Genomic DNA, 12,388 nt, shown 5'->3' with positions numbered 1-12,388 from the left:
TTTCCTCCCTCGTCCTGCCCAGCCAGCAACATAAAATGATCTCCCATTCCCTTCCTTTCCTCTCCTTCAGTCACCCAGAGAAATAATACATGGTTCAGGGACTAGTCACATAAATAGGGGGAAGGGAAACCCCCAGGGGAAGCCAAAGAGAATGGACATTCTTCAGGCTGTCTCTCACAGGTAAGGAACCAAAGTAACTGGGTTCATGTCCCCATCTTGTGTAGCTAACCTAACATCCATGTTGTGATCTTTCAAATTTCTTTCCAATTATTTTAGTTCTTGTTGCCCTAAATGGAAATGATATATATTCCTTTGTGAGGAACACCAATAATTTTAAATGATAATTATACTACTAATAATACCTCCATTTACACTGACTTTATCATTTTCAAATTGTTTGCACATCAATTCTTGCATTTATCCAGAAGACAACCTATAAATAGGGAAGGGTTAAGCCTATTTACAGACTGTGAGGACACGCACAAAGGGGTCAAGCATACATCAGCTGTTGAGAGAATGCACAGCTAAGAATCCCTGCAGGGTAGTTCACGCACACATTCATTCATACAGTCATTCATTCTGTTATAGGTTGAACTATGTCCTCCAAAGAGTTAAGTTCAAGTCTGAACTACCAATATCTACAAATGGACACAGGCACACAGGGTAGAGATTGGAAGAATGCATCCAAAGGCAAAGAAAACCAAGTATTTTTCCAGGAACCATCAGAAGCTAGGACAGAGCAAGGAAGGATTCGACCCTGAATGTTTCAGAGAGGACATGGCTCTGCCCACAATCTTGATCTCAGACTTCCGGCCTTCGGAACTGGTATAGAATAAAGCCCTGTTGTTCTAAGCCACCCAGTTTGTGGTACTTTGGGACAGCAGCCCTAAAAGATGAGCACACATGTGTTCTGCAAGCCTCTCTGGAGTGTGTACACGTGCCGGACACCACAAAGGGTTCTGAAGAGTCAAAGATGAACCACACTCAGCAATCCTCATCCCTCCACTCTCTGCATGGGTTAGGGACTGAAGGTTCTGCATGCTTTTTCCTGTCAAAGAAATGAAGCCACGCAGCTGGCTGATGGCAGTGTTGGAACCAGAGGCCACAAATTCTGACCTCCAAACCATGCTCCTCTTATACGCCAAGCTAAAGAAGGGCTGGTTTTCTGGCCCGTGGTCACTATAAAGGAACTTTACTTGTCCCCTCTTTATCCGGAATAAATGCAGCAAAGGCAGTGAGGAGAAAAGAACCTCCACTAGTTACAACTAAGAAAAGTTTCCCCTGCTGCAAGTGACATGAGGACAGAAAGGATACTTGTCCCCTAAGTAGACAGTGGTTAAGGGAAGGAAGCATTTGGGATCAGACAGACCGAGGGTGGAATCCTACATCCATCACTTCCTGGCTAGGGGATCTTCTCAAGTTCTTTGGCCTCTTGGCCATCCTTTTCGTGTGCATGAAATGAGAATGACAGCACAATGCCTTCTTATAGAACACTGAAGGTAGATATGGGAAGCCCTGAAAGTGACACCACTAACTGGAAAACCTCAAACTGCACAATAGCACACTGTGAGTTCCTATTTCTACTAATTTTTCCCCCCTGGAAAAAAGAACACCAAAGAAAGCCTCTTCACAGTGGAGAATGGAAATATAGATTAGAGGCCTTGATTTCTCCTTTACATACTTTTCCATCATAAAATTTCTTACAATGAGCATGCATTACCTTTAATTTTTCAAATACAGAGGAAAATAATATGCAGTCATTTAAAAATAATAAAACATGATAATTCAATGAGCTGTAAACTTACAATATAGGCACTTTTCTGTATATTATACCTCAATAAAGAGGTGGGTTTTTTTTTAATGAGGCAGATGTATATGCTCAGACATGATTAGACTATGAGTTATCGAATATGCAAGGTATGAAGTTCCTTTTACTTACAAAACAAAAACAATCTGCATACACATTGTGAATATATATGAACGAATCTGAAAGGATCTAGATTTTATAACATCAACTTCTATAATGTTGATTTTTTTATAACCAGAATGTTTTTTAAAACTTATTTGATACTTACAGTCTTTAAAATGTTTTAAACAATAATAATACTTAACCCCAGGTTGCTGTGAGATTTACCTGATCATGGTCACATAATACTCTATGACATAGATATAAAAAAATCATTAAATTAAGCATTTATATTTTAATTCCCAGTAAGTGTATGCATTATAGGCTCCCTCCCCGGTCCCTTCTTCCACCCCCATTCCAAATCTCGGCCTTGGGCCCAACTGGGGATTACAGTAAAGGTCAGGGACAAAGTGGACATGAGGACAGAAGCAGGGGTCGAGGTACGAGAAGTCTTCCTTGGGTCCAGTGTGGATGAAGACAGGCCCCGTCCCCTCCTGTGCAGAGACATCATTTCCTTTGGCAGAGTTTGCACTGAACCTCCCACACCCGGGGGGCATGTCCTTCTGTGTCCCTGCCACACTAACCCACATTTACTCCATCCACCCTCTGACCAGGGGCAACTGGACACAAACCTCCTTTTAGAGACTTACTCCATATCTCATCCCATAGTTTGCTGTTCCACTACATACTGCCTTATTTGCTGTTTCTTGGGTGTTTTACTTCCCCAAAATGTAAACTTTTTTAGCAAAAACATGCATGACTGCCACCTCCGTTGTAGGACAAATTATAGCACAGCAGGGAGCCTGAACGAAACTCTGCACAGGTCCCTGGTGCCACCGAGAGCTAGTGTCAGCTCTCCACACGCTCCCTGGAGCCTGCCGCTGGCTTGCCTTCCCCTCCTCCCTCCTCCGATGCTCACTCGCTGTCTTTCCTTTGGGTGATGCCTCCTGCGCACACCAGCAGGGCCAACAGAGCTCCCTCTCCAGACCAGGTACAGCGGCCCTTGTGAGAGAGAACAGGTAGCAGTACTTCTCTTTCCCAGCGTTTCCTTCCCTCTCCTCCAAAACCTTTGTTGAATCTGGGATGTTGCCGCAGAAAACATGTATTTCCTCAGCTGTAGAGGCTAAGTCCAAGGTGAAGGTGTTGGCAGGGTTAGGTTCTGCTGGAGGCCTCTTTCCTGGGCTTGTAGGAAAGCCATCCTCTCCACGGTACTCTCACGGTCTTCCTTCCGTGTCTGTCTCCTAACCTCTTCTAATAGCAGTCATGTTGTGGATTAGGGCCCACCCCTATACACTCATTTTCTCTTTACCACCTCTTTAAAGGTGCTAACCCCAAACACAGTCACATGCTGAGGTGCAGGGGGGGGGGGTTAGGCCTTCAGCTTGTGGATTCTGGGAGAAACAATTCAGCCCCGTAACAGTCCAGCAATAGAAAGAGAGAAAGATGGGAATGAGGGGACAGGATGAGAAAAGGTGAAGGGATTAGTGAAACTATATATACATAACACAGAGATACAGATAACAGGACAGCAAATCCCAGAGGGAAGGGAGAGGGAGTTAGGGGGAGGGGGGCAAAGCGGGTGTAATGGGGGACATGGGGTGGGGGGTGAGGGTGTTATATACTGAGACACTTGAATCCATGTTAACACAATAAATTAAAATTAATAAAAATTTTAAAAAGAGAGAGAGAGAAAGGAGATGTGGGTGTGACTATGGAGAGATGGAAGTACACTCGGCATCTGCAGGAGAGAGCAGTCCCCTGTGCTCCCCCATCTCCCGAACGCCCTTCCTGGCCCCTCTGCCTCTCAGTGCTTGGACACCAAGCTCTGTTTCTGTTCTGAAGCCTTGCTGATCAGCCCAGTCCCGATGACCTGTCTTTCTAATTCCAGATGCAGAGCACATACTAGCTATACCACTCATCCGGCCCTGAACCTCAGGTGGCCTTGTGGTGGCTCTTGATGCACCTGAGGCCTCGTCTTAGGTCACTATCCCTGTCCCTTGCTTAGTCCAAACACACCTTCCATTGCTTCCTCCTGGGAGCCCTGCCCTGCTCTGCCCTGCTGGACGGGACTTCAGGATACTCTTCCCCTCTGCCCTTCTGACTGCCCAGCCCCATTTCAACCAATATCATTTCACCCTTTAGACTTCAGTTCAAATAAATGCCTTTTCTTCAAGGAAGCTTTTGAAGACCACACACACACGCAATTTACCCTCACACTTAACACAGGTCCTTCTCCGATCCTCTCCCCTAGCTCTCTACCATAACACTTACCACGTTTCATTATCTTCCCTGCATGGTTATTGTTATTAATGTCTCTCTCGTAAGATTGACACAGACTCATAAATTCATAAGTACTATCTGGTTTGTCCATCATTATCTATCCAGCAGCCTGGCACCTATTAAGTGCTCAATAAATATTTGTTAGATAAAAAAATAAGTGGTGTGTAAATCAGTGTAAATAATTAGTGGTTGTGGGATCCATTTTTGCTGAATAAACTCACTTGGAGGTAGAGGCAGTATGAAATCATTAAGAAATAATAGCTAAGTAGGTAGATACACGCATGGATATAGATCCTGAACAATGGGACCACACACAGAAAGTAGAAATTTAACTATCCTATCGGGTTGTAATTCTATAAGAATTACTTAAATATGCTTTCCATAACTCATTTTGCATATACATATATATATATGTATATGTATATATATATAAATCTATCATCTGCAGGTATTTTTTAGTCCGTTAAACAGATATCTGCAGTCACCCTCTCCCTATGGCTCACTCCACTGCTTGATTTTGGCTTAAAACCAACAGCCATTCTTTACTCGGGGTAAAGAACTGACAGATTCCCTTGGTGACTCCAGCCCAACACTTTTTCATTTTCTCCTTCATATTAGACAGGAAACACTAAAATTCTGGGAACAAGATGTGTGTCACACATTGGAAATGTTCGTATCTGCTGATAACACTCAATCTACCTCAGCTAAACACATGAGGAAGCCACATGGTCACCATCTAACGGATCATAGAACATAACTAATAAACTGAAGCAACATTCCACATGTTATCACTTTCAGCTTTGCGCAACATGTGGAAACAGGCTCATGCACCGCTTGGCCGTGTCAGAACATCTAAGGGAGGAGGATGCACGTTTGGGATTTATTATGGTCACTCACCTCAGGGAAGTGTCCGAAGGAGTGCGTTACAACCTCCACATGTCCATACCTTGCAGATTTCTTACTTTTTAAAAGAGTTCTTTCTGGGATGTTTTTAACCTTTCACATGCTAGGACTCTTTGGGTAGCCTTGGATTTTCATGAATATTTGAAAATAGAAGGTACTAGTAATTGGTAAAGAGAAATTACTTTAGACTAGAAAATAAACTATTGTTTTTATAAGTATTGCAGCATTTGCATCAACTCAGATAATGGGAAAACTTGGCCGTTTCTTCCTCCACTGTCTGTGCCGCCCCCAAAGTAACAGTGTCTAGCTCCTGTTTTATAGACATCAACTATTTCATCCAAGTACTAGGACTCAAGCTGGTGCCCTTTTTGGTGAGTAATTTTTTTTCATGCTAGAGAAGAAACGTGAAACAATAAGCCAGGAAATCAATACTAACCTCATTAACATTCACAAAAATTTACCTAAGAAAAGTGAAACTCAATTTTGGGAGCTTAGCTGTTCAGATAATGAACATTACAGCATTACATAGTCAATTTGTTAGAAAGCAAATGTTAAGTTGAATACTTGAGCCCTCTTGTTAAATTCCTTTTTATCAGTAATCAAACCTTCAATGCATTCCTCACATCAGGTAAGGCAACAAACATGTCAACCACTGAGATATTTCAAGTCATAGCCAGAAGCTACACCTTCTCTGGTCTAATTAACAAGGATACAAAATATCTCCAAAGAAACATATCTACACCCTTATTAAGCTAAGCAGACCTAGGTCAGAAGTCTCAGAAATGATTAACTTGACTACTGATTCTGCGGTTAAAATATTGGCGAGTCCATATTCACTAATCAAGCTACTGGTCAACTCCATACGATAAAAAAATTTGAGAAAAGTGACATAAGCAGATCAAGTTAACAACACGTGGGCTTCAAATCTAGGAAGGAAACCTCCCTAAGCCAAAGTCGTCGCTATCTTTTAAACAAATTTTTTAAAATTAAATATCAATAAAAAAACTCTGAGAGCTAAAACTGTTTTCTAGTGATTAAAAGCTTTATATACTTTACATCTTTATACCATTTTAAAAGATGAGTTGAAAAGGAAGTAAGGGAATGGTTATAAGGCTGTCCCCATTATAGTTGTCTGAGAGTGATATCTATGAATTTAAACTACCTAATGCTGTCCCAATGGGTTGTTCATATATTAAATATAGGCCAGCTTTGAGTGTGTACTACAAATATTTGCAAAAATATATTCTCATCCAGATTAACTGTTCTTTAAAAATATATTTTATCAGTTTGGCCAATTATCAAAATTATTTCTTCCAACACGAATGAAATTGTTTGAATTCTCTTAAGTCCATAACTATTTTTTATTTTTACAAAGATGAGAAAAGCATGTCTTATTGGAGTGCCATCACCCACAACATAAATACAGATTTATTCAGAATCCCTTACCTTCCAGAAAGTTAAGTTGTGGTAACTGTCCAAATATTTAGCTTCACTTAAAATTATTTCAGCCCAAACCCAAAACCCAAGAAAAATCATTTTGATGGAATGTTTCATTTCCCTCCCTGTAAAATCCAGATTTTACTAGATTCTCTTGCTGTTTTAGTGCAGTCCTAAATGACATTTCGTTGCTATAGCAACGAAACTCTGCTACCTGTGGCCATGATTTGTTAAGAATTCCTCCAACCAGTAAATTCTGTGTTGTGCATTCATAAAACCAATAGAATGGCTCTAGGCAGCATAAAAATTAAGGCTTGACTTCCTACTTAAGATTTACCCACACACATATTTATAAAATGTATACATAAATGTACACAATACACACATAATTATAGCTTTCCAAATCCATGAAATAGGTAAAACCATAACAAATGTCCATTTTAAAGTGGCACAAAAAAATGCTGTGTTTTGTATTTCACTAAATTGTTACTTGTTTCCCAAAATTTATCTTAAAAGATAATAGAGACTATCTAGATAAAATTTAAGAAGAAAATTTATTATTTATATCTGATCTCATTCCAAAAGGGAAAAAAAATACCCTGGCATAATTTTCTATCTGTTACAGTAAGTATGGCTTCTTTGGCAATAAGCTCATTTAGAAAACAGCCAATTAAAAAAAAAAGAAAAAATATGGTCATTACCACCATCATTAACCAAACTGCTCTGTAGGCTACTCACCCTCACTGGGGGGCTCCAGGCTTGCACCCGCGGCTGCTGTCCACCCTGGGAGCTCTGCAGATCTTTTGAGCTACAGTTAGCCACAGAGCTGCTCTGAACTCTTAATGCATTTGTGCAGTTCGTCCCACTGCCCCCACCAGGGCCAGGCTTCCAAGGCTTCTGCTTGATACCATCCAGAAGTCTGACCAGCAGGATGTTACTTGGAAGTTCCTCAACACCGGAGCCAACGAGGGTCCTGCACTCAGGACATCGGAGTTCATTGCGGGAACCTACGATCCCCAGCAAACATCGTTTGCAAAACGTGTGCTGGCAAGGCAAAACCTTTGCAGAAGCATCAAGCCGCTCCAGACACACAGGACACTCCAGAAGATCCAACAAGGCAGATTCATCCATCTTTATCTAGTTTACTGAGGAAAAGCTTCAGAAACATTCATAGTTGTGTGCAGTCCTTAAAGTGATTCATGTAACATCCATTTCAGACTTGCTCTGGAGTCACAGGAGAGAAAGAAAAAAAGACAAAAAATTAGTATTGTTATCTGGGGAAAAGGTTCACCGAGGAGCCAAGAACCACAAAGCACACAAAAAGTACTTCCTCTGAATAGTGTAGCTTTGCTTTGGAATGTGGTTCCTGAACCCCAAAGTCAACAATTAAAAACAAAATAGGCTTTTTAAAACATTCAAAATTAATCCCTAGCGATATTTAGGAGTTCATGGTTGAGAAACAACTATGAAGTACTATCAGGATTCCTGCAATAAATAGGATTTATGAAATGCAATAAAAACCATAATTTCTTCAGCTCTCAAAGTGATATTAGCTGCCTTAATAAAGTCCTCAACTCATATGAGAGGCTGAACAGAAGCAACTGAAAGTTTCCTCCACCTGAAATTACTTTTAAATCCAAAAAATTGCCAATTTTTAAGACACTTTAGTGTTTAAGAAAAACCATGCCTCATGTGATCACTTGTGGTAAATGATCCCAATATTAAATACATATGTTTCTTCACTGGCCTTAAAAATAGAACTGTTTAATCTTGCCCAACCAAAATGAGCTAGCTGAAGGTTGTGACAATTCTAAAGGACACAACTAAAGATTTACTTGAAAGCAGCTGAAATATAAAAGCACCCTAAGGGCAGTGGTTGACAAACTCTGACATGGCTTTCTGAACGGCCTGTCCTAACCCCATTCAGAAAATCTGGCAAAATTATCACCAAAAGAATGTGACAATGGAATGCTAGGCTGAAAATGGGGCCATTCAGGAAAAAAAGCCTTTAAACCAGGGACTGAGCTGCTCTCCCACCACCACCACCAAAATACATATAAATGCAAATGTCTAGGAGAGAGGGGGGTGAAGAGGTTTTGCTGGGAGCGTTAACAGCTGTTCTTGACAGAGGCGGGGCGGGGGGCGCCCCTCTCCCACGCCGCGCAGCACAGGTACTCCGGCTCCGCAGGGAGGCGCGGCGGCCGCGCGCCGCAGACACACCCCGGGGCCAGGTGTCGTCGGCACCTGCAGGGGAGGGTGCCGGGCTGGGGCTGCGGCCCGGCCGGTGCCCGAATGGGGATCTATCTCCTTCAACAGTCTCTCATCTCCGCCTCCCTCTGGGTCATGCCGAGCACCAAATCCCCCACCTGTAAGTTTTCGAGGACTTAAAAATAAATTTTCAGCCTTAAGTTGCGAAAGTCAGCCCCAGAAAGTGCCACGGGGACACAGCGATCATCCCGCAGGGAGGAGGCGGGAGTCCCCAGAGAGACGCAGCCAGCGAGGAGCGGGGGGAGCTGGGCTCCGCCGGAGACCGCGGCACCGAGCCCGGGCGGCTTCCTGCCGGGAGAAGGAGTGAGGCCGCGGGCTCCAGGCCCACGGGGACCCGAGGGTGGGGGCCGGAGAGCGTGAGCGGAGCGGAGGGCAGGAGAAGGGGACGCTCCGACCCCCGCCGTCCCCGCCGTGAGGCTCTGCCCGCGCCGGTCCCTGCGCCCTACCTCGCGACTCGGCTCCTCTTTGTTCGCGACCCCGCAGCGGTGGCCGCAGCCGATGCCAATGCGGATGCGGACGCGACCCCGCGGCGCTGGCGGCTCGCAGTGTCTCTGACGCGGCGGCGGCCCCGGAGACTCCTCTCTGCTGCCCCCCTCACGCGCGCACACACACGCCGCCGCCTCCCACTTTCCCAGCCGAGGAGGGCGGAGGAAGCCGAGGAGGCGGAGGAGGAGGAGGCAGGGCCGCCGCCGGCGCCCGGGGCGCGAGGGGCCGCCCTGCACCACAGCGCCGCCCCCCGGAGCGGCCGCCGCACCTCCCGGAACCGCCGCGCCCTGCTGCCGGCGCGGAGCTACCTGCGCGCGGCCCGCGGCGGTCCCGGACGCGAGGGGGCGGGGGCCGAGGGGGCGCTGCGGGAGCCCAGGTCCGGGACGCGGGCACCCCGGGGGCGGCGGGAAGGCGGGCTTGGGGACCCGCGCCTGCAAAAAGAAGCCACCGGCGGGGAGGGCGCTGGGATTGGGATCGGCGGCTGAGCAAAGGAGGAAGGGGCCACGGGGCAGGGACCGGCCACCTCGTCCGCCCGCCGGCGGCGGGAGGGGCTGGGTCCCGGGCCAGGGCGGGAGCAGCCCCGGCGGGAACTGAGCTCACTCTGCTTTGCTTCTGCTCGCCCAGCGCTGGAGAGACGCTGGGTAGAATCCGAGCCAAACGCCGTGACCCCTTAGGTTCGAGGGAGGCATGTTGACTCAGTTGAGGGGATAGTCCCCGGGCAGCTGTCCACCGGCCCGCTTCCGGGGTCGCCGCCTCCCAGCCTTGCTCCCCCATATGCCCGCACCCAGGCACCCCCTCCCCCGTCTCCCCCGGGACACACACGCGAGCGAGCAGGGAGGATTGCTGACCCAGAAACTCAAAATGGGAAGGGAGAGAGACTGGGAAAACAGTAGTGTGGGTTTAAAACCCAGCCTTGGGAGGCCCTGTTCTACCTGCCCTAAAAGGGGAAAATTCAAAGTCTGATCTCAAGTGAGCTGGCACCCGGCGCTAACCGAGAGGCGCCTCTTTCATCTGAGCCTGGGAGGCAGCCATCACCATCACTGTAATCTTTGTTTTGGTTGCCCCAGGCACACACCTGTAAACGCAGAAATGCAGTTTTGAAAAACAAGTTGTCCACAGGTTTAGGGTTGCTTTTCAGACTCAGTTCAGAGGGAAAACAAGTTAAAATTTTGTCATGGATCTCAAAGTTGTCATTCTATTTGCATTTACCAAAGACTTAAGAAAAGTTATCCAGATACTTTGACTAGTGTGCAGAACCTAGGCAGAAATAAGGGGAAAAGGTTACAGACAGTATGTAAGAGAGCCCTACCTGGCCACAACCAGGCGGACAGTTTTAAAGGGAGTCAGATTATTCACTCTCCACACAGGGCCACAACTAAACCATTTGAGACAAATGAGAACCATCTAAGAAAGAAAAAATTGTAACAGCTAACAATTATCAATTATTCATTGTATGCCAGTCACTGTGCTGAACATTTTACATGCATTAATTAAATCCTCATGCAACCCTGTATGTCATTCCTCCTTAACTTTGTTCTAAATAGCTTAAGATGTGAGCGTCATACTGTATGAATACCAGAAATAATAGCCCGCTTCCCCTTCCATTAGAAGTGAGCACTCATGCATTTTGCTAAAACAAGGGAGGAAATGAACAGAATAGAGAATTTTTAGTCCAGTAGTCTACATACAAGTCACTCTGAAAGTGACTAGACCATATACTTGTGCTCTATAATTCTGCAGATGAAGGTGAAGCTGACTAGAAGGTTACAGCCAGCAAACACAAATACTATTATATGCACTTTATAGTTATTAAAAGGGAAGCTCCAGTAGGTTCACTTCATGCCCAGGTGACACAATAAGTAATTTTGTACCAGGACTCAACTTGATGTCTCTGGATTCCAAGTCCAGTTTTCTTTCTACTGTTCCAACGACCTCTCGTGAGCACATCACCTACCACAAAACTGAGTGCACTGTGTCTCCTCCCAAGGGACAGACTGTACTGTTAATCATGTAATTACTCTCGAGTTCAAGGAACAGTTTTTTGTCTTGTTATTTTTTGTTTATTTGTGGTTAAAGAGAACATTAGCACAGGCCGTGGGTGGTATGGTATAGCTCTCAAAACTCTAAGCAGGAAAAGCATAATCACACCATTATCAAATAATGAAGACAATGTGTCCAAGATTACAGGGATCAAAGAAGTTTGCACAAACATCCATGAATATTATCCTGGACCTGGCTGCAGTTCTTTGAACATCCCCAATGCTAGCTCACGCTATTTTTTAGAACACAACTCTTATTTTAGCTGTAATTACCCCAGCTGTAAAATGAAGTTTTAGGCACATTACTTTAACCTCTTGACCATCTTCCCTTTGTCTAATGCTGAAAAAATAATACCCTTCTGAAGAACATTGTTGGAGGATTTAACGTGAGACAACATGCTTGTTTTATGTAATCGGTACATCTCTACTAGAAAAGATACATACCATCATTAGCATTATCTGCCAAGAATCACCCAAGCTGAGTTATACTCAGCAAAACCCCCTTTTTGTCCCCAGCATCTTCAAAAAATATGAGGCAACACTAATAATTACAAAATCTCGTCAAGAGAATCCTACAGGAGAAGGGACAGTTGAGGAGTGAGAAGTGTGTTCATCTTGCCATTTCTGAGAACTGAACATGAAGGAAAGAATCTAAGTGTGATATACTGATGGCCACTGTGATATTGAGTAGATATGTAAAAATATAAACACACCCTATACATAATAATGATAGTTTGGATATACACAGTTTTTCTCCTCCTCTGACTTCAAAGTACGTTCATATGTGTTATCTCATTTATCTTCTCAACATCTCTCTGAAGCAGCAAAGACAGATATAATCATCCCCATGTTGCAGATGGGAAAAAATTAGGTATAGAGAAGTTATTACTCTTACTGATGATGTTTAGACACAAATAAGGCTTTTAATTTCCCAGTCAAGAGCACTCTTTGGTAAACTTTGGCATTGTATTTATATACGCATATACATACATGTGTCTGACCACCATTTTCCTTCAAAACTGATTCCTCTTCCAGTTGCCATGATAATGGTCAACAGCAGCACTATTTA

At 44.5% G+C, this 12,388-nt stretch overlaps 1 protein-coding gene across 1 annotated transcript in view; it reads right to left on the bottom strand.

Moving 5' to 3' along the window:
* The window catches only part of SH3RF1 (SH3 domain containing ring finger 1), a 182,010-nt gene extending 172,582 nt beyond the window's left edge, over positions 1 to 9,428 (bottom strand). The window contains exons 1-2 of the mRNA XM_066279393.1: positions 9,241 to 9,428; positions 7,265 to 7,750 (exon numbers count right to left, since the gene is read on the bottom strand). Coding sequence (XP_066135490.1) covers positions 7,265 to 7,657 — 393 coding nt within the window. The 5' untranslated portion in view covers positions 7,658 to 7,750; positions 9,241 to 9,428. The remainder of the gene's footprint in view (positions 1 to 7,264; positions 7,751 to 9,240) is intronic.
* Between the last annotated feature and the right edge of the window lie 2,960 nt (positions 9,429 to 12,388).

The sequence above is a fragment of the Saccopteryx bilineata genome, chromosome 1 (assembly GCF_036850765.1).
Source record: "Saccopteryx bilineata isolate mSacBil1 chromosome 1, mSacBil1_pri_phased_curated, whole genome shotgun sequence".
Lineage (NCBI taxonomy): Eukaryota > Metazoa > Chordata > Mammalia > Chiroptera > Emballonuridae > Saccopteryx > Saccopteryx bilineata.
The sequence above is the reverse complement of the archived record's forward strand: the minus strand, read 5'-3'. Positions and strand labels throughout refer to the sequence as shown.